Source organism: Bactrocera dorsalis, chromosome 1, assembly GCF_023373825.1.
Source record: "Bactrocera dorsalis isolate Fly_Bdor chromosome 1, ASM2337382v1, whole genome shotgun sequence".
In the NCBI taxonomy this organism is placed as follows: domain Eukaryota; kingdom Metazoa; phylum Arthropoda; class Insecta; order Diptera; family Tephritidae; genus Bactrocera; species Bactrocera dorsalis.
The window spans coordinates 65,013,720-65,036,343 of record NC_064303.1 but is presented as its reverse complement, the minus strand read 5'-3'; the positions used below and the strand labels follow the sequence as shown (position 1 = coordinate 65,036,343).

Below are 22,624 nucleotides of genomic sequence, written 5' to 3'. Positions count from 1 at the left end.
GAGCAGATTGTTGAGCCGTTCAAAATCGCAAAATGCAAAATTAAAACCAAGCCCATCAATAGGTTTAACAGGGGCGAAAAGATAAGTATCCACCTGAAACGCTAACGGAGAATGATGAGTGGTAGCTGATGTAATTGAAGAAAATCCATCGAAAACCTAAATTTTAAATTTTCACTGAGATTGACTAAGTCAACAAATCGATCGAGACTATTTGACTATGAGTTGATTTGATACAAATACATAGTTGGTCCAGAATAGAATCATCATTATCAAGCATAATTAAACGGGGACGGTATTTGCGATGAACTGCTAGGAGAACACCACCCCCTCTTAGACAGACAGTGTTTTCGTTATCTCTGTTCTTACGGAAGACATAACAAAAATTTTAATCATAATATTCACTATTATAGTAACTAGAACTAAGCCAGGTCTTAACAATAACGATAATATTGAAATCCAATTGTTAAGAAAATTTGCGAATAATATTTGATTTACACCTAATACACGATAAATTTTGGTAGTACACCTTAAGACAGGGGCCAGAAAACGCATGAATAAAGTCTTCATTAACAGACGCATCAGCTAATCTGCAGGGTTGTTTTCCCCTCCCTTTGGAAAAAACTTAAAGGGACGCAACTTAATGCCAGAAGGCCACACTGAAGAGGAAAAAACGGCATTAAAAAAAGATGGGGACACACCTAACTTAAAGTTTATCCTCTTAGGATTATTAATATCAGTATCTTTCTTAATTAATTTATAACATAAAAGATGCTCTCTATCAACATTAGCATGTTTAACAACAAAAGATATAATATCTTCTTCAGCAGACAAGTGAACCCATTTCTTGGGTATGACGACATGGAGATCACAATTGGCATTAACGCCAACAACAGTTGAAGCAGCTGGGGATTTTTTGCTCCTAGTGCTTACTTTTACCTTCAAATTCCCATTAGCATTAATTGAATTAGAAGAGTTCAGATTAACAGAATCATCAGAGGCAACTGTTTGCGCAGCATTAACAGCGACAGTGGGGCGATCTGGTTTAGCAGCAGCTATTAGATTGTTTTTGGCACTGGCTTTCGAGTGAGTGTTGGTATTCATAGCAGCAGCGTCAGCATATGTATTGGCATATTTAATAGCTTTGGGAGCAGCAGCAGGAGGGCAATAATCCACACTGACATTACCAGCAGAAACTGAAACAGCAAGGTTGGACGAAGTTGTATTTGTACCATTATCAGCAGCAGTGGCCTGGATAATATGATACGAGACTCTTTGAATCGAGAGAGAGCTGTCAAAACTCGCATTTTTTATAATATTTGCCAATGATGCCACTGCTGAAAAATATTAGATTGGGTATTTAATAAATTATACAAAACACTAAATTAAACACTTTGAAAATGCAAACATATATAAATGCTAAAATGCAAAATCATTAATTAATTTACATAAACATTTATTTTGCCAAAATATGTTCGCACAGTTCAATGAAATTTCATTTCACACTCAATTCGTCAAGTAATTATAGCGGTTTACTTCTGGCATCCCGCCTTTTCTGAAATCAGCTGATCGAAATTCCCTGATCTCCTTCGCTGTCAAATAATCAGGGAACGCCTTTGAGAGAAAAATGAGAGCCAATGCGAGAGTCTTGTATCATATTATCCATGGCAGTGGTGAGGGTGGAGCAGGCAGCAGATGGAGCGGCAGAGATTGCTCTTGGGTTAGCGGGAGTGAGATAATCCATACTCCCATTAACAGTAGAACAGTGGTCGGCATGAGAGGATCTGTCACTGTGTTGGTGAGCACGAAAAAAAAGTAGCCCTGTGAGAAATTGAAATTAAAGTTAAGCATCTAATCTAAATAATGAAAATTAACAAATGTCTTTTAAGGATATATTCTCTATTATCTTTAAAAGACTTGGAACATAAAAGGCATTGCATGGCACCAAAGGCATCAAGAATCATATTCATTTCTCGCAGGGCATATTTGGTTCTGCGCTATAGTCTTGCGTGATGTTAATTCGTTGACGGCTTGACAACGACTGAACGATAGAGCGTAAGCGTACGTGTGAAGTTAGTTTGCAAAATTTTGCTATGAAATGCCGACCACTGGCAGTGGTCGGCATGAGAGGATCTGTCACTGTGTTGGTGAGCACGAAAAAAAGTAGCCCAGTGAGAAATTGGAATTAAAATTAAGCAATTTTAATTATTAATTAATAGTATAATGAAAATTAACAAATTGTCTTTTGAGGATATATTCCCTATTATCTTTAAAAGACTTGGAACATAAAAGGCATTGCATGGCATCAAAGGCATTTAGAACCATAAAATATTTCTCGCAGGGCATATTTCGTTTTGCGCTATGGTCTTGCGTGATGTTAATTCGTTGATGGCTCGACAACGACTGAACGATAGAGCGTAAGCGTACGTGTGAAGTTAGTTTGCAAAATTTTGCTATGAAATGCCGACCACTGATTTGTAGCAACAACAGTCGCAGCAGTGAGAGTGGAGTAGGCAGCAGAGAGAGCATTCGAAATTGGTGCAGAGATTTTGTCGTTGTCAGACAGTGGTCGGCATGAGAGGATCTGTCACTGTGTTGGTGAGCACGAAAAAAAAGTAGCCCAGTGAGAAATTGGAATTAAAATTAAGCAATTTTTATTATTAATTAATAGTATAATGAAAATTAAGGAATTGTCTTTTGAGGATATATTCCCTATTATCTTTAAAAGACTTCGAACATAAAAGGCATTACATGGCATCAAAGGCATTTAGAATCATAAAATATTTCTCGCAGGACATATTCCGTTTTGCGCTATGATCTTGCGCGATGTTAATTCGTTGCTGGCTCGACAACGACTGAACGATAGAGCATAAGCGTACGTGTGAAGTTAGTTTGCACAATTGTGCTAAGAAATGCCGACCACTGTTGTCAGATTATTTTTTTTGCACATTGCAGATCTCTGACTTCAATTCGCTGAGTTTAACGATTAACGAATTTCGATCATCACACAATTGGTGCATTAATGTGTTGTATCGATTGTTCACTTCTCAGTGAACTTACTTCCAGAACCAGAGAATTAAGTACCACATTTACCTTATTAGAATTATTAGGCTCCGTTCCGTTGCTTCTTTGTTTGATTGTTCAGCATTTTGTTGTTGCGGATATAAAATATGAGAACACTGAGCATTGCGCACTGATGGCGACGCAGGCGGCGAACGAATGGAATTTCTCCGAACTACCGCGCACTCTTTACAATAAAATGCATTTTTGGATTTCAGCAAAATATCCACATCAGCCTGTGATAAATTGATTCCATTTATGGCAGCTGATCTTAGGCTGAGCACGATCAACTATATGGCCGCAAACACACGGCATTAATATTGATTAAATAATAGAACACGGAGCAAAGAAAAAAATCGTCTGTTAACAGTGACAACCGAACAGTAATTGATTGGAAGGATATCTGAAATATTCGGAGAATTTACAACATTTTTCCAAGTTTCAATACCGAAACGTAACACTGTAAAACAGTCAATTCTTGGGCAGAAAAATTGTGCAGCTTTGTGAGACAAGGTAGGTACAAAGACATGATTCCGTTCATCAATTCACAATCACCCTTTCAGAAATCATTCAAGTACTGACAAAAATAAGCGAATGGAAGAATATAATAACTGCAATAAAAGCGTCGAAATTAGCCACAATACTGTGCAACTTCGAATTTATTATTGGAATTTTTTGTCTCAGCGATGTTTTGTCACTGACGCAGCCACGTAGTGTGATTCTGCAGAACGAATCAATCGACCTTGCGAAGGCATCAAACGTCATAACAACATTGGGTGCAACACTGAACACGCGAAGAATGACTGCTGATCATCACTTCAACGCAATTTTTTCAAATGCTACACAGATGGTTGAAAAATTAGATGTTGAAATGGAAAACCTCATAACATGTGGTCGTCAGAGTCATCGAAACAATCGCCCATCTCAAAGCAGAAGTAGCGCTTTTTCAACAACCGTGGAAAATGAAAATGACTACGAGAATACAAGTGCCTTTTGCCTTAGAAAGCCTCAGTATTTGCGATAAGGATATACATATATTCGTCGATTCATATTCTCCTTCACGGACTCTGCACTTTGCCAGCCACAAATTCTAGCGCTGAACGATTCTTTTCTTCTTTGCGCCGAATCAAGACTTGGCTCAAAACAACGATGCTCCAGAAAATATTGACCGGTTAAGCACTCCTCAACATAAACCACAAAATTCCTGTGGAAAATAAGCAAATACCGTATTGATTTTATGCTGTAGATTAAGTGTTGAAATAAGTATAAAAAAATAAAATTATAGTTTAAAATTAAACATTTCTTAAATCAATTACAAAATCATAAAGTTGCACATTTTCACTTTCAAGAGATTTGTTTGTTTACATTTATGACAAATAGCAGTGTTGTCATAATTTATTCCCTGAAAAAATAATCAAAAATTTTTCTGTTCCGTATTTAGAGACATAGAGCGACAATGGTTCAAAATCAACTCTTATTTCATACATATTATATATTATTTAAAAAGGGGAGAAAAATATTATAATACAATACTTAGTAAGTACCGCCAGTGCAGAAACTAGTTCGAGATAAAAGAACTATGAACACCCCGGTGTTGGTTTTTTTTATCTCGATTTATTAAATAACATAAGGTACAAAATATATATCAATCAAACAAAAATCCTTTTGTACCATTGTCCCTATATATGTTAAAGAGAAATTTTTTTGATTTTTTCAAAACACAATATGTGGAATATTTGTCATGTCATGTAAACAAACCAATTGTGAGAATGAATTGCATATAAAATTGTGGAACTTTAAATCTCGAAAACTAAAAGCCTGAGGAGTGTATATGTTCGTATATTTTTTAATCCTGAGGACCTCCTCTTTCCGCCCAAACCTGGAAATCGCAGCGCCAAAAGAATTGTCATCGTGCCGTATAAATATATATTACAATATCGTAAAAATGTGAATCAGAATTTTGAAAAATCATCTAAAAAATTCTCTGTGCTACTACTAATGCTGTTGACAGTCTGGTTGCGATAAATATGTTTTTTATGCTAGAAACATATTAACAAATAAATTACATATTTTTTTTATAAAATTACACAACATTTTTTTAATTTTTTTTTTTATAAAAATACAACAACTTCGCTTCTATTGGCTTCACGAACGCAAAAGACTTGATTATTTCTAGTTTTTATTTCCGTTTTTGTAATTTTTCTTTTGATACTTTTTTATTATTGTCATCGGCGGGTGGCGGAATTTCAAACATCATATGGAGGGGTCTATTTATTTTAATATACATAACTGTTTATTACTTATTATGATTTTAAAAAGCATAGGCAAAAATTTCACTTTAATATAGGCAGTGGAAGTATTTTTGTCGCTGATTCCATACAAGACCGACCACTGTGCGATGTACCAAAGTGGTACATATTTGGTACTAATGACAATCAGGGCCCGAATCGCGGCACACGTTAACGAGCGAAATTCAAATATTTTTTTTGTTTTCGGATCGTTTTACTGAGTATATTTAACATGTATTATAATATAACTAATGATTTAAAAACAAATGTAAACAAAATAAATATGCGTCAAAAAAATTTATGAATAATTTTATGCTACAGCATCAGAACTTAGCAAATAATATTTTGCCTAACTGTGGGCAAGGCAAAGTTGCATTAAATAAGCTTTGGGATGAATTGACTCTAAAACTTAACGCTGCCGGGCCACCGATGAAAGATGCTAAATTTTGATTAAAAGTAAGATCAATACAAGTAAATGATATAAATTAAATTAATAAAATAATAGATGATTAAAATAATAATACAAAATAGGTATATGCTGATCAAAAGCACAACATAAAAAAGAAAATTTCTTTCAACAAAGCCTCGAAACAAAAGACTGGTGGTGGTCAGTACGAGGAAAAGCTTTTAACTGTAGCAGAAGAGCAACTCCTCCAAGATACGGGGATAGATGTTGCAGTAGAAGTAAAAATCTTGAGAAACCAACTGCTTAAGGGGTTAGGGGTAGTTAGAATTTTCAAAAAATTAAATTTTGTTTTTTTTTGCATTTTCGTTAAGCGTAATAAAGGGTGATTTTTTAAGAGCTTGATAACTTTTTTTTAAAAAAAAACGACCGCGGCTGCGTCTTAGGTGGTCCATTCGGAAAGTCCAATTTTGGGCAACTTTTTCGAGCATTTCGGCCGGAATAGCCCGAATTTCTTCGGAAATGTTGTCTTCCAAAGCTGGAATAGTTGCTGGCTTATGTCTGTAGACTTTAGACTTGACGTAGCCCCACAAAAAATAGTCTAAAGGCGTTAAATCGCATGATCTTGGTGGCCAACTTACGGGTCCATTTCTTGAGATGAATTGTTGTCCGAAGTTTTCCCTCAAAATGGCCATAGAATCGCGAGCTGTGTGGCATGTAGCGCCATCTTGTTGAAACCACATGTCAACCAAGTTCAGTTCTTCCATTTTTGGCAACAAAAAGTTTGTTAGCATCGAACGATAGCGATCGCCATTCACCGTAACGTTGCGTCCAACAGCATCTTTGAAAAAATACGGTCCAATGATTCCACCAGCGTACAAACCACACCAAACAGTGCATTTTTCGGGATGCATGGGCAGTTCTTGAACGGCTTCTGGTTGCTCTTCACCCCAAATGCGGCAATTTTGCTTATTTACGTAGCCATTCAACCAGAAATGAGCCTCATCGCTGAACAAAATTTGTCGATAAAAAAGCGGATTTTCTGCCAACTTTTCTAGGGCCCATTCACTGAAAATTCGACGTTGTGGCAGATCGTTCGGCTTCAGTTCTTGCACGAGCTGTATTTTATACGGTTTTACACCAAGATCTTTGCGTAAAATCTTCCATGTGGTCGAATAACACAAACCCAATTGCTGCGAACGGCGACGAATCGACATTTCACGGTCTTCAGCCACACTCTCAGAAACAGACGCAATATTCTCTTCTGTACGCACTGTACGCATTCGTGTGGTTGGTTTAATGTCCAATAAAGTAAACTGAGTGCGAAACTTGGTCACAATTGCATTAATTGTTTGCTCACTTGGTCGATTATGTAGACCATAAATCGGACGTAAAGCGCGAAACACATTTCGAACCGAACACTGATTTTGGTAATAAAATTCAATGATTTGCAAGCGTTGCTCGTTAGTAAGTCTATTCATGATGAAATGTCAAAGCATACTGAGCATCTTTCTCTTTGACACCATGTCTGAAATCCCACGTGATCTGTCAAATACTAATGCATGAAAATCCTAACCTCAAAAAAATCACCCGTTATCTTAAAAACATTCTCTGAAAATTTCCCGTTGATCCGACAATTAATTTTTGAGTTATTCGACAAATTCGACAAGGAGAGCTCGGGCACTTCTAAGCAAAAAGGCAAACTTTAAACGCGTTTTTCTCAAAATTATGTTTTTTGAACCGGTGACAACTGTAACTCGAAAACCGTTAAGTAGATTTTAATGAAATTAACACAGCTTTCAGAATACATAAAAAACTCGGGCCTGATAAAAAGATTTTTATTTTTTAGAAAATTTCTTAATTTTGTAAGACTAATTGTCCGACATTTTGTTAATTTTGAAAAAAAAAATAAAATCTTTCGATCAGGCCCGGGATTATCTATAGATATGCATAAAAAGGTGTAGAGTTGCAGATTAAAACGCATGAGCTTGATATTTCAAAGAAAAAAGTTCAGAAATAAACACCAATATATACGATATGTTAATTCCAAGTTCCGGTTTTTATTGAAAATATATTTATTAAATCAAAATATGAATTAAAATGCTGTTGGAACGTTTAATTCTATTATAATTTAAATACAGCATAATATGATCCCTAATTTTATGACCAATGCCGAACTTTGCCACATTTTCAGGACTATACCGACTTCTTTTATCATTACTGAGAATTTTCCACCGGCCCACCGGCTGTTTAAAGCATTGACGATACTGCGGTTAATAAATGTCCGTTACATTTTATTTCCGATAGGATGAAAGTAAATGCGTCTTTGGTCAGTCTAAACCACTTCCTGAATCTGTAAATGATTTAAAATAATATGATCTATACTAAGTTAAACGGTATAATTAATTTTTAAATTTTCTTACGCTGCTTCAGGTAAAGTCATGGGATTACTTTTTTTACGTATCCTGAATCGTATGGCCATTTGGTGATGTTTTTCATCAGAATCAAATGAACTTGTATAAAAACTAAATTTAATAAATTTAATAAATTTATGAACAATTTATTACACATATTGTATAAAAGTATATTGAATATTTACATTCAATTCAAATTCAAATACTCGTACTTGTTTTGTTTCGTATTTGAATGTATTCGAAAATGTCATTTAAAGCTACACCAGGGAAGTTATTTCATAAAATTTCTATTCGTTTCGTATTGAGTGCGACGATCCGCACACTCGACACGTTACGAAATTTCACTCGATACGATTACTTGCTCGCTCACGACTGCCGCGATTTTTTTTAATTCGCACTCATTTCATAATAATAAATAATGCTCAAAAGTTGTAATAAGTTAATAAAAAAATTTGGTGAAAATAGGCGTTTTTGGGCCGTCAAAACCGACGTAAGTCTTTAGCCCCAGTATGATCAAATTGACTTTGATGGAACATATGTATAGCATGTTCTTTTATTTCCAAGTTGGTTAGTCGAATATTTTTCGTGTAGTATTTATTATGGTTAAAATGAAAAATATCACATAAGTAGTCGTGATTATTTGTGCTTGAAAAAAGTGCAATTGGCAAGAATGATTGAAACAAGATTGCGCAATGGTGACGTCAAAGCCTATAGATTGAGTGAAGGCAACATAGAAATAAAAATAGGTCTGTATAGCTTATGACATTACCGCTAATATGGGTCCACTGCCTATAATAAAGTGAAATTTTTGCCTATGCTTTTTAAAATCATAATAAGGAATAAACAATTATATTAAAATAAATAAACCGCTTCAAAGCCATATCTCGTTAGTTTTCTTTGACCAGAGATGAAAGGATCTGAGCTCAAAATTAATCGGTTCAATAAGTCCTGATTTGTAGCGGCACGTGAGTTCTTTCGTGTATGATGGAGTCGATATATCCTAACGTCCTTATTCCTTAAATCAGCAGCTTTTTCTGAGAGCTCTTCAAATGAAACTAATGTATATTGAATAACATCGGCATCGTGAATTATGAAATTGTACAGATTGACGCAGGAAGATAATACCAGGAATACTTTAATGTTAATTCGCTTGCAGTACCTAGCGCAAATTTCCTAAATTTCTCAACATTAATTTGGTACTCTAATGATAAGCCTTGTAGTAATGTTGCACAATTTTCAATTAATACTTTTGTTTGCCTGCTATTTCTTCAGATGTATGGGCATCGTTGAAAAATTTTCTAGCAGTGTATCCATCATTTAAAGATCCACTACCATTTATTTTTGGTTTAAGATCCATTTTTTGCGAAACTCGCACTGAATATTTTTTTCCTTAGAAATCGTTCTTTATATTCCAAACCCCTTATTTGCCATTGTCTGATTTCAAGTCTATTTATTTATACCAAAAAAAAATCGAATGTAGGCATGTAATGGTGACAATCCAAATTCGTAGCGAACTGTTCGTACTGTTTTTCAAGCATTTGTCAATATCGGTTATCTCAGTAGTTTCATTGCATTCAGTTAAGGCATTGCACACGTTGCCATCCTCCATTTTAAGTAGAAGAATGTGTCGATATAAAATTTACGATTGGTAGCTGTTTTGACCTCAGTGTAACTCATTTGTTGAATTTTGTTTTTAAAATATAATTCTTCATTTAGGGTTAATTGAATTAATTCCTTTTGAAACTGAATTCGAACAGGACGGCAATAGCGAGTGTATGAAGGTCGGGGGTTTTTCCAAATTAGTTTGTGCTCCTCATCATTTTGCGATTTTATTATCATTTGCAAAGCCAAAAGCAAATCATCAGCAGCGGACACATCGAGTTCTCTCTGAGCACTCTACCAGAGTTAATCTAGGACGTGCTCGATCTTGATTCAATACGGACGATTTTCGACTTAATAATATACATATATTCATATTATGCAAACCAATTCGAACTTTTTTGTATAACTTTTCATTTTGTTCTGTTGCTTTTATTCCACGTTTCTTCAAATCTTTTGAAAATGTAAACAAGTCTTCATAACAATATTTTCAATATATTCGCAGACATCCGATGAAAATCTACGGTTTATGCCGTCACATACTTTTTTGGCTTTATCAGGAAATGAAATGAATATGGCGTGCCTAAATAAAAGTAGGTATAAAACAAACCTTTGATAAAAGCGAGAAAATTAAAACCAAAGCTCAAATAAATATGACGAAAAGCAATATAATATCCTTGTTTATACATATACTTAAATATAAAAAATTATGTAAAATAATACACAAAAAATGTCGAAGTTTGTAGAATAACACGAATAAAAAAGAGATTGGCAAAAGGTGGCAGCTGAAATCAAAAAAAAAGACTTGAAAAACATTAACTAATATGAACAAACGTGACCTATTTGAGGGCGAGACAGAGATCACACATATTTTTTACTTAATTCGATGTATAAAGAAAAATATACTACTGAGATCAAATTCATAGGTGAATTTTGTCCATTTCATTTCTTTCGAAAGAATTTTCCAGGCATCAGCGCTTGAAAAAATCCTCCATGATGGCCAACACAGCTTCTTCCATTCAACTTTTATATCCTCAATTGAGCCAAAACGGTGTCCTCGAAGTGCTAATGTGAATTTGCTGAATAGCTAGAAGTTACACGAAGGTAAATCAGCAAATGTGGTGGTTGCGACACAATATTAGTTGAAAATGTGGCGAAATGATCAGGAATAACCAATGCGGTATGAGATGGTGCATTATCGCATTTATTTGTTCAATAAATTCAGACACGATAAAAATCGAAGAATTCACTTTTACTTTTAATTTACCGATTCGAAAAACACCTTTCAATTTGATCACAGTAGTATCACTCAACAACGAAGCGGCGTGGGCCGATGGATTGCCGGCCGAGCTATTCAAACACGGCGGCGAAGAACTGATAAGGAGCATGCATTAGCTTCTTTGTAACATATGGTCGGATGAAAGCATGCCCAAGGATTGGAATTTAAGTGCGACTGTCCAATCCACAAAAAAGAAGACCCCACAATCTGCGCCAACTACTGTGGGATAAGCCTCCTCAACATAGCGTATAAGGTTCTATAGATCGTATTTCGTGAAAGATCAAAGCCCACCGTCAACAAACTGAACGGACCTTATTAGTTGCGGCTTTAGATCTGGCAAACCAACAACTTACTAGATATTCACCACGCACCAAATCTTGGAAAATACCCGTGAAAAGAGAATCGACACACACCACCCCTTCATCGGTTTCAAAGCTGATTTTAACAGCACGAAAACGAGCTGCCTCTATGCCGCGATGTCTGAATTTGGTATCCGCGCAAAACTAGTACGGCTGTGTAAACTGACGTTGAGAAACACCAAAAGCTCCCTCAGGATCGGGAAGAACCTCTTCGAGCCGTACAATATCAAACGAGGTTTCAGACAAGGCGACTCCATTTCTGGAGAAAATAATTAGAGCTGTAGAACTAATCCGAGAAGGTACAATCTTCTGTAAGAGTGTATAGCTTCTGGCGTATGCTGATGATATTGACATCATTGGCCTTAACAACCGCGCCGTTACTTCAACTTTTTTCAGAATGGATAAGGCAGCGAAGCAAATGGGTATGGTGATGAACGCGGGCAAGACGAAATATCTTCTGTAATAAAGCAAACAGTCGTCACACTCGCGACTAGGCACCCACGTCACTGCTGACAATCATAACTTCGAAGTTGTAGATAATTTCGTATATCTTGGAACCAGCATCAACACCAACTATACCGTCAGCCTCGAAATCCAAAGCAGGATATCTCTTGCCAACAGGTGCTACTTCGGACTAAGTAGGCAATTGCGAAGTAGTGTCCTCCCTCGACAAACAAAAACAAAACTCTTTAAGTCACCCAATTATTCCCGTCCTGCTATATGGCGCAGAGGCATTTACGTTGCGAGATTTCGAGAGAAAGGTTCTGTGAAAGATTTATGGTCCTTTGCGAATTGACCACGGCGAATACCGCGTTCGATGCAACGATGGGCTGCTTGAAATATACGATGACATTGGCATGGTTCAGCAAATTAAAAGTCAGCAGCTACGCTGGCTAAGTAATCTTGTCTAAAACACTCCAGCTCTGAAAGTATTGGACGCAGTACCCGCCGGGGGATGTAGAGGAGGATCAACACATCGTTGGAAGGACCAGGTGGAGAAGGACGAATTGACGCCACCTTACAGTGGTAAATTTCAAATTTTTTATATCTAATTTTTGGCCTATGGAATGGACCAGTGTGCATAGTGTAAATCGAAATTTCGAAATTTTCAGAACTGAAGCGAGCGAACCATTGTTGTCCTACACGAACTGATGCAGCATCGTCTCCGTAAACTTCACAAACTTCATTGGTGCCTTGCGTGGTATTCTTTCTTGTTTTATACAAAACTTTCCTAATATAGCAATATTTAAATGCAATATACCGTACTTAGTTGTATGTGAATAACATTTCATTGCTTTTGAGAAGCTGTCCGTTAAACTTTTTTGTAAACAATTCCAGTATTCCATATTTCCATATGCAAAATTCTTACAACTTATACAAATAATTTAGGGTTTTTCCAAACTTTATATTACAAAAAATCATGTGCCGTAAGAGAAAAAGGAATGATTATATCAAATTTCTTTTTCTAAACAGTATTATTGATTTGAGACTTACCTATTTTAATTATTTTGCCTTTGCTAAATTTATGACTCATTATCAACTCAGTCTAATTAATGGAAATGAGACACAGTCAACTCCGTAAGGCCCACAACCAAAGACGCAGCATTTTGTGGTACTTAAAAGAATATCGCATAAGTAGTATATGGTACTTAAGTTCTGTTTGTTAAAAATATCAATTAAAATATAAAAATGTAACCTTTAATTAATATAAACTGAAATATACGGTTCTTTAGCAATATTCAATGTTATTTCCAACATGCAAAAACGGGCTAAGTTCGGATGCAATCGAACATGATATGCTCTTGCAGCTTGCAAGAATCAAAGCAAGGGAAATACTTTCAGGTTTAAAACCAATCATATAGAGTCAGCCGGACGTTCTAAAATCCCGATATTAGTTAACCCCTAACCCCTTTGCAAAGTTATCACTCAAATTTATCTATTTTAGGCACAAAGACACACTGTTATGAGTAAAACACGTTCTTTAATTTTCATTGGGATAACTCACAAAGTCACCCCAAAGTTTGGAAATTTTTATGTAAAGTATATGGGGGCTACGTGACCAATACGGATTCAACCCATTTCAAGAATGCCACATACTAAGTTTTGTCGAAATTGGTTTCTTCGGGTCCCGAGATTTGGGCTTTCACCAAAAGTGGGCGGTGCCACGCCCATCGTCCAATTTTTGGACCGTTTCTATAAAGCTTTCTCATACGATCTTCGTGGTAAAATCTTATGTCCTGGCATACTTAGTTATTGATTTATAGTGCTTTTAGTAGTTTTTTACAGTACCGTTATATGAGAAGTGAGCGGGGTTATCCTCCGACTTCATCCATTTTCATACTGTCGCTAGAAGTTCTAATAAGATTTGTACTCACCAAATTTGGTTATTGTAGCTTAACCCTAGAATGGTAAACATATTTTTTTGCTCTTTAATGGTAATCTTCGCCTGTGAGGCGACTTTTATAAAAAACCCAAATTTTACCCTTAGCAAAACAAAAATTTATTAAAACAAAAACAAAAACGTATATATTACATGCTTGGTAATAAAAATAAACAAAAAACAATTCATTTTTTAAATATCTTAAATATTTTATTGGCAACATTTATGGATCACATATTTTATTAGTAGTATGAATAGATCTTTTACAAAAAGAATATAAAAAATTAAAAAACAGTTTGAGATCAAAAAAAAAACTTCAGTGTCTTGTAGACCTTATATCTAATTAACATATTAAAAAATAATATAAATCTTAAAACTTAAAATAAATTCTGCAAGACAAAATAAAATTTGTGGGTTTTCCACCTACTATTTCACATCACAAATAGTAGGGTCAAACAGTTCAACAGTTGACAAGTGATTATTTTTTAACGCACCACTCATGATAAATATACCGATAAGAGCACGAAGCTCTTCTATTGTTACCTGTGATGTAGTGGTATTCTGAATTGTATACTTGGTAGCTGCTTGGTCAATATATTCATTAGTGCGTAAGAGTACTTCATCCCTCAATTCTGTAGTAAAAAACAGTTCAAAACACTTCAAGGGATCTACTATACCCTTGGCTCCTTCTTTTGGCCCTGGCATAATATGAACTATGTTTCTCGAAGGAGTTCTGTTCGATACTTTTGTTGTCGAAGACGGTTCGGAAGACCATATATATTTGTTCTTACCCCTCATAACCGATGCCGATGGCGTAATTATCCAGTTCTCACAAGCCAATTGTTCGCCATTTTGCGACATGTCTACAGCTTCATGAACATGAGTCGGTGCGGATTGTATATTGACATCAATTTGATTAGATACATCAATATACTGCATGTCATCGTCGAAATCATCGACGTAAGTGGGATCAGCCACACTATCATCTGAATCGATATCTACACCCAAATCGTCATCAAGTTCACTTCCATCAAGCGATATCTCCTCCAGCCATATGAGTAACTGCACATCAGGAGGAGCCATCTCTAAAAACTATAAAAATTACGCAAAAACTCAAAATTTTAGCAAAAAAAAACCAAACAAATGCGCAAACGAATATGTACAAAAAAAGTACCTTTATTGGTAAACTTCGCCTCAGAGGCGACACACGTATCTATATATAACCAACGCAACGCAGCAAATCAAAATACGTCTGTGCCCAAGCTCGTACAACACTCAACTGAGTTGGCACGAGCGCACGCCTTAATACGAGTGAACGATCAGGAAATATTGCAAAAAAAAAAAAATTCTTCGCCTCACAGGCGGTGTTTACCATTCTAGGGTTAAGTGGTTTAGGAGATGTGTACATTAACCGTGGGTAGACAAGAGCTCTTTTTGGTTTTGTGACCTGCTAACTACCAGGTCTCAAATTTGAGGCAATATTTTGAGACTAACGCTAGAGACTGATTAGTGATTAGTAACTTGTCACAAATTGAGATTTTACCTCAAAATGTCTCAAATAAAAACTATAAACTGGTTACAGAATCCCGCTATAAACTTGTTAGAGAGCGAGCCCACGCCCACTTTTTCAAAAAAAAATTTCCACATGTGCTCCTTGCCACTGCGATTCTCTATACAAGTCTGTCTGTTTTAGCTTTATATCTTACACCCCTATTCTGTGCATTTGACAAATTAATAAAATATTGACAATTAACTGAAATATTTATCAAGCGAGAAATATTTTGGTATTCTGTGACAATCTTGATAAAAGTAAAAGCTTCAATTCGCAAAGCTTTTCCCCATACGTGTGGTGAACAAAATAATGTAAATAGCAACAGCTGATTTCTATTCAAATTATATTGATAGCAAGATGCGTGCAGTCAATTGCTCCTATGATGCTTTTTGTTCCAAATTTTCTAAAAAATCTGGAATATATTTCAAATAAATTTGCTTAAATTAGTATATTATAATTACTTGCCCCGTTTTTATAAAATTTTCTTCCCCTGTCGAACTGGGAAACTTTATTTCTCCTCCCTTCACCTTCACAATAAGTTTTGCTACAGCCCGCACACTTCTCGAAATGGACGACTGGCTCATGGGCACGTCAACTTGCCTTGTTATCTACACATTTCTGGTATGAGCCGTGTCTAAAGAAGCTCAAAGCTGCTAGAACTCTTTCAGTTAAAGGTAGTGACGTTTTTGTATCGTGTGAGTTAAAAGAAAATTTTTCGCAAAAGGTATTCTCACTCAAAGAAGATGGATTGCTATCCTGGCGTAAACATTTCAAATGCCGCACGCGATTCCTATTCTCACAATTTTCATCTTCGTTTAACAATAATAACATATCTTCCATTTTCACAACAAGATACACAAACAGATATTTAATTCATAACGAGCACTGTAAAGAGCATTTGACATCTTAACAACTTATAAAGAAAAGAGCTTTTTATTTCAGACACAGAATACGAAATGCTTGATAAGTTTCAAATTTTGACAAATTATAAATATGTTGAATTTGTCAAGTGTACAGAATAGGGGTGGTAATTTAATGTTTAGTTGTGGCACTTTATATGTTTTCTGTTACTGGCGATTTGGGGGCGTGGCATTACGCCCATCTACGAACTCGAATTTGTTTTTTGTAGTAAGGCAGGAAAGGGCACATTTTTAGCCCGCAAAGTTAGTAAAGTGCGCACGAGGGCTAGATGAGGGGAATATCAGTTTACGGAAAAAAATCAATTACCTTCCTCCGTAACCTAATGTTCATCGAAGAATGCAGGAATAAAGGGATGTCCAACTTATTCCAGTGTGAGAGCGCTTCAAAATTTGCGTTTTTTATAACATTTTCCATTATGGCCAGATTGAACAACATAATAATTTTTGGGCATTTATCAACCCAACACCCAACATTTAGTACGAATAAAAATTACTAAATAGTAGTTATTTTTTATATGGAAACACTATTTAAATCTTTTTAAAGTATATTAGAACAACTGACTTTTGACCTTTCAATACCCAATAAAAGGATTTAAGCTTGTTAGCTCTCAATCATTAAATGTTTTTAATAATTTTCCATTGAAAACAATACTAAGATGCTACAAATTACAAAACGTTTTATCAAATACTTACCTTTAAATTTCACAAATTTATTTAATTTTCATTGTTTTACATTTTTTATAAGTGGTCTTGAACGATGCAACAAATCCCTCCGTTTACATATTTTTTTGGTAAGATTTCAATCAATTTAGCAATTGCTCTCTCACTTCCAATGAGAGAGGAATTGGACATCTCTTTATCTCTGGCAGAATGGTTGCGGCAATACTGACATTGTGCACAAATTAAAGAGCGGAAGTTTACTTCATATCGGAATTATACAGTTGGGTGAACATAAAGAGGTAAACATAATTTGCAGTTTTTAGAGTTTCGCATTAATATTTGTTTTTATTTACCTTTGCATGGTGGGAAATTCTAATCACTGTTAGGAAAAAATTATATAAGTTATACTTGTATTTAAAAACAATTTTATTTAATAAGAAAGCAGCATATTTTCAAACTTCACAACACCCTATGGTTGTTCCTATTTTGTTCACACCACTGTACATGTGATAAAACAGTTAATGGTGGTGATGCCAGTTGTAAAAATTAATTTTAGCTACAATTGGGAAACATATTGCAGTTCCATTTAATGAAAATGCTTATATAAATACAGCTTATTCCATGCACATTAAATTACAAAATTACAAATGCTATATATTGACAACAAATACACATATCGAAATAATTCAAAGTTGTAGTTATTAATATGAATGCGTAGTTTATAAAAGACACTCCTTTTATTATTTTTTAATTATTAGTTAACAATTTATAAACAAAAAACCAGAAACGTAAACAAATTTTATGTCACAGCTTATTTCATGCAGTGCACTTTTTACTAAAAATAAAATAAATAATTAATTTAAAACTTGTTTAATACTTAGGGTGATATCTGTTAGCTTTTAATACAGGTTTTAGTTTAGCTGGCATGGAGTTAATTAATTATGATTTGTGATATTTTCAGTTTAGTTGTTTTATCAAAATATTCAAAGAATTGAGTTTTTTTCTATAATTGTTTTGTTAAATTTTAAAAATCTAAGTTGCCTCTGGAAATGTATTAAAATAATAAAACGCCCTATAGAAAGGGAACACATATTTTCAAAAATATAAGAAATCATCAAATAAAAATATATTTGCGCGGTATGGCATTATTAATTGAGAGTGGCTAAGCACACAAATAGAATACAAATGCTAATGGCCCCAAATCGTTGAAAATTATATGGTAAGCGGGCGGTAGAAGCGGTGTTGGCTAATCAGTTACATTGCGCTCTCATAAGATTCATTTGGTCATATGGGTTTGAAGAAACGGTGGGTAATAAACAGAAGTTATTATTAAAAAAAATTACTTTTTATAAGGAAGTTTAAAGAAATTGCCTGGTTTGAAACTTTTTGCTTCGAAAACTATATCTATGTTTAGAAGTACCTACACTTGTGAACAATTTTTTTCAATAATGAAATTAAACAAACATAAAATAAGAAGTAGGTTATCTGATTTAAATTTTGGAACAATAATGCGTGTAGCTATAGCAAATGGGATTAAACCAAACATATAATTTATTATTTCAAATAAACTAAATTAAATGCTGTTATAAAGACATATTAAAAAAATCATTGCTAAAATAAAATATTTATTAAACTTTTTATTATTTGTCTTAGATTTTATATATTTAAAGTAATTGTAAATAAACTTAAAATTGTTAGGCAATTTTACAGTTATTACCCACAATGCAACTTCCCATATATGTGCGCGCTCTCATTTGTAAATATGGAGTGGTATAATATGTTGCTCTCACTTCCCTCTTCATGTGTGCCCGCGATGATCCCCTCACCAAGCCCTCAAAATGTGCACTCGTGCCGAACGGGCAAAATGCCACTGAGGGCTAATATGCCCACCCCTGTACCTGAATTTTTACTCAAGTTACAGCTTGCATGGACGGATGAACAGACAGACAGTCAACCGGATTTCAACTTTTCTCGTCATACTGATCATTTATGTACATATATGTAACCCTATATCTATCTCCATTAGTTTTAGGAGATACGTACAACCGTTAGGTGAATATAACTATAATACCCTGTAGCAACTGGTTGCATGACTATAAAAAGGACTAATAAATATTGTTTAAAAAAACTAATAAGCATGCTTTTAAAGCACATGAAAGTAAAATTTATACAAATAAACTGACAAAAATAAAAAATGAAAGGCACTCTTATTGCTCGAAAAAATATGGCACAAAGCATCTTACGCTGGGGTACTTGGTCGTAAGGTTTAACCGCAACACCGTTTTGAGAAAGATTATTAGCTATACTGTTATGTACCTTGAGGTTTGCTGAAATTATACATTACTTTGTGATACTAATGTTCCGAAATAGTATCTATCCCATGTTTGGGATGTACTCAGTGCCATGGATCCTTGATCCGAGAAGTGAGTATCCGTTAATTCAACTATGATCTAACTTGCAAAGATACCCAATGTTAAGTACAAGCATGTGCCCTGGGGAAAATGGGGCCCACTGCTATGTAAACTAATTATGTTTTATCAAATAAAAATACGAAATATACAAATACTTTAAAAATGCTAAGCTCTTTTTGTGCACTACAGGACAGATAATAAAAATATTAAACAGTAACAACATAAATTACAATTAATACTTGGTGTAGGTTTGGCTAATAAAACGAAATAGAAAAGATTAATGGCTGACTAAATAACAATTATGTATGTATATTTACAATTTTTTCCTAGCCTTATTTTTCGAAAAGTATCAAAACCTTACTGCGGTTTTGTTTTCAATTGCTGTTAGTAATGAATGTCGGAGACGAGTTTGGCCCATATTATTTTTTTTATTATTTTTAATTTGCTAAATAACCTTTGAGCTGCTGCAGAAGTGACAGGAATTGTAAAGAATAATAACTGTAAGTACTTAGTACTTCCGTTAGGTCGCATTCTAGCACCCCATATTTGAACATTTTTTTTTTGTAATAAAAATGTTGGTGTTGGAAAATTGAATACAGACTGAACTCTTACTAATAAAACTTGTATTTAATTGAGTTATTACTGTGCCTAGTATACACGTATGTAGTATTATTGAAAATCTCAATTTTAAATATATTTTCTCGGTTTGGAAATCGGGGATCAGCAGCTAATTCACAAATTTTTTCTTTAACTTTCCTTTGCCTTTTTTCTTGAGAATGGGTATCAATACCATATTTTCTTGCAGTTTCACTGGCTTTGCACTTAAATATAATAATTTGTAATCATTTCGATAAATTTGTAACTTTACTTTGGGCTCTGCTAAAGCTTTTCTCGTCTCGCTCAAATTTATCGGGTTATTTATGTAAAGTTTTGGATGCATAATTGATGTTGTTCGCAAAGCAACACGAACTCGAAATTTAGCATTTTTTTATTAATACTCCCTGCTTCGTCACGCTCATCTTGATTAGAGCTCTTTAGAACTATTTCTGATAATACTTTGATAATATCAAAATAACGAAGTTTTATTGCAGAGATCATGTCACCTAAAACTAAACGAAATTGATATAGGGTTATATACAATATATTATATAACTATAAATGACCAGTATGACGAGAAAAGTTGAAATGTGGTTGACTGTCTGTCTGTTTGTCCGTCCATGCAAGCTGTAACTTGAGTAAAAATTGAGATATCTCGATAAAACTTGGTATGTGAGTTCTTTAGTACAAAAAAAAATCTGCCACGGCCACAAATCGCCATTAACCGAAAACATATAAAGTACCATAGTACCTAAATTAAGATATAAAATTGTAATTTGGCACAGGGGATTGTAGAAATTTTTAAAAGTGGGTGTGGCCACACCCTTTAATATGTTTAATGAACATATCTGCTAAACCACTACAGCTACAATAACCAAATTTGTTAGTCTCGAATATTTTAAGAACCTCTACCGACAGTGTCAAAATGGATGAAATCTAAAGATAACACCGCTCACTCCCCATATAACGGTACAGTTTAAAACTCCTAAAAGCGCAATAAATCCGTAACTAATTACGTCATAGCGTTCAGTTTGTTGGCCATTTGAATTTTATATGGGAATAAATCCAAATATTTGTGCATAATTGACTGTAATGACTGTCTGCTTACACCCATTTGAGCAAAGCTTCTTGTCGAAACACGTGGATTGTTTTGTATGGCAGCAGCTACAGCAGCGATTATTTCCTCCGTTCGAATTGAAGGGTTTCGATGGTAAGGTCTTCTGTTGACTGTCCCATGCTTCGCAAAATTGTTTACAAGTCTCACTACGGTCAATCTGCTCGGAGGATTGCCGCCAAACGTGCGCCTATACACTTTGAACCGAAACTACGGACTCCAGTGCGTGATGGCGGCGGACAAACCAAATTCTTGTTTCAGTGTCCCAGTTATCAATTTTTGTTAAGTGTAAAAATCAATCTGCAAAATAAAAAAAATTTAACCAGATTCATTAAATAGAAAAAAAGTTATCTAATTTTTTTTTTTTGGTAGCGGCTTTCATCAGCCTATGCCAAAAATTAGGCCAATACTTGGCCCTGAGCCCACATATACCTTACATAAAGCTGACTTTGTACTGCATATATCGGCCAATATGTGAGTTATCCCAACGAAAATAAGAAAGCGTATTTTACTCATAACAGCGTATCCTAAAAAGGATAACTTTGAGCTAAAACTTGACCCAACTTCTTTATAACCGTTACCAGGATTTTCGAAGATCCGATCCCATATGATTGATGATTGTATGTGAGGTACCTTAATGTTAATAGTTAATAGATAAAATCGGGTCGATACTACCATATACTACATATAATGACTTCCGTTTTGTGTATTTTGTTTCTTTCAGTGTATGAGTTATATAGAGTATTTGCACATATAAAATTTCTTAGATTCCTGGTTGACGTTTTACTCCTTAAATATTTCCCTGGCTAGGGATGTTGAACCTAAACTTAACCCTGCCTTACTTGTTATATTTTTGTCGATTATTATGGCAAAAAACGGTGATGCTAAAATTAGTTCAAGCGGATGTGTTTCGAGTTTGGTCCCCAAGCTCTCAATCATTTTGAATTGTTGCATTCAGATATCTTGTAGATGCTAAAAACACATATTCAAGAAAGTTCTGATATTAAAATGTTAATAATTATAAACAAAATAAAACGATAAAAAACTTAGAAATAATTATTACTACCTTTGACCATATCCAAAACTTGCCGCAAAATGTGATCATATCGGGCGACAAGATCTACAAAGAACAGACAACTTTCGTGGTTCCTCCCTGACCTATGTATGTGCATTAGGGTGTGTAATTCTGAGGCAACCTTTTTTTTCAACAGAAAAACAGGCTCAAAACTTTCGAAAATGTGTAAAAAAAAGTCACTTAAAAGATGAGCTCTTAATATTAATATTAAGAGGTGCCTATTTCAAATTTTCTGTTTTCCATATAAATTACATAGAAAAAAAATCATTTTTTTTTTTGGGGTGGTTATTGTGCGGAGGTTTTATATGTGCCCCGATGGCTGCCAGTAGGGATGGTAAACTCGATTCCGATTCTACTCGAGAATCGAGTTTTCTCGTAAAATAATTAGGAGCTCATCTTTTGAGTGACTTTGTTTTACACATTTTCGAAAGTTTTGAGCTTGCTTTTCAGTTGAAAAAAAAAGGTTGCCTCAGAATGGCACACCCTAATGTACTCGTACATGCATATGCCTATGAG

The 22,624-nt window shown here is 34.7% G+C and overlaps 2 protein-coding genes across 2 annotated transcripts in view; one reads left to right on the top strand and one right to left on the bottom strand.

The window, feature by feature from the left end:
- LOC105223131 (transcription factor glial cells missing) overlaps positions 1–22,624 on the top strand; it is a 72,340-nt gene that overhangs the window by 5,488 nt on the left and 44,228 nt on the right. The window lies entirely within an intron of this gene.
- LOC125775526 (uncharacterized) lies at positions 13,808–15,178 on the bottom strand. Its single transcript, XM_049446183.1, has 2 exons — positions 14,954–15,178; positions 13,808–14,871 (listed from the first exon to the last, which is right to left on the bottom strand). Exon 2 carries the CDS (start codon positions 14,860–14,862, stop codon positions 14,206–14,208), a length of 657 nt encoding a protein of 218 aa, XP_049302140.1. The 5' UTR covers positions 14,863–14,871; positions 14,954–15,178; the 3' UTR covers positions 13,808–14,205.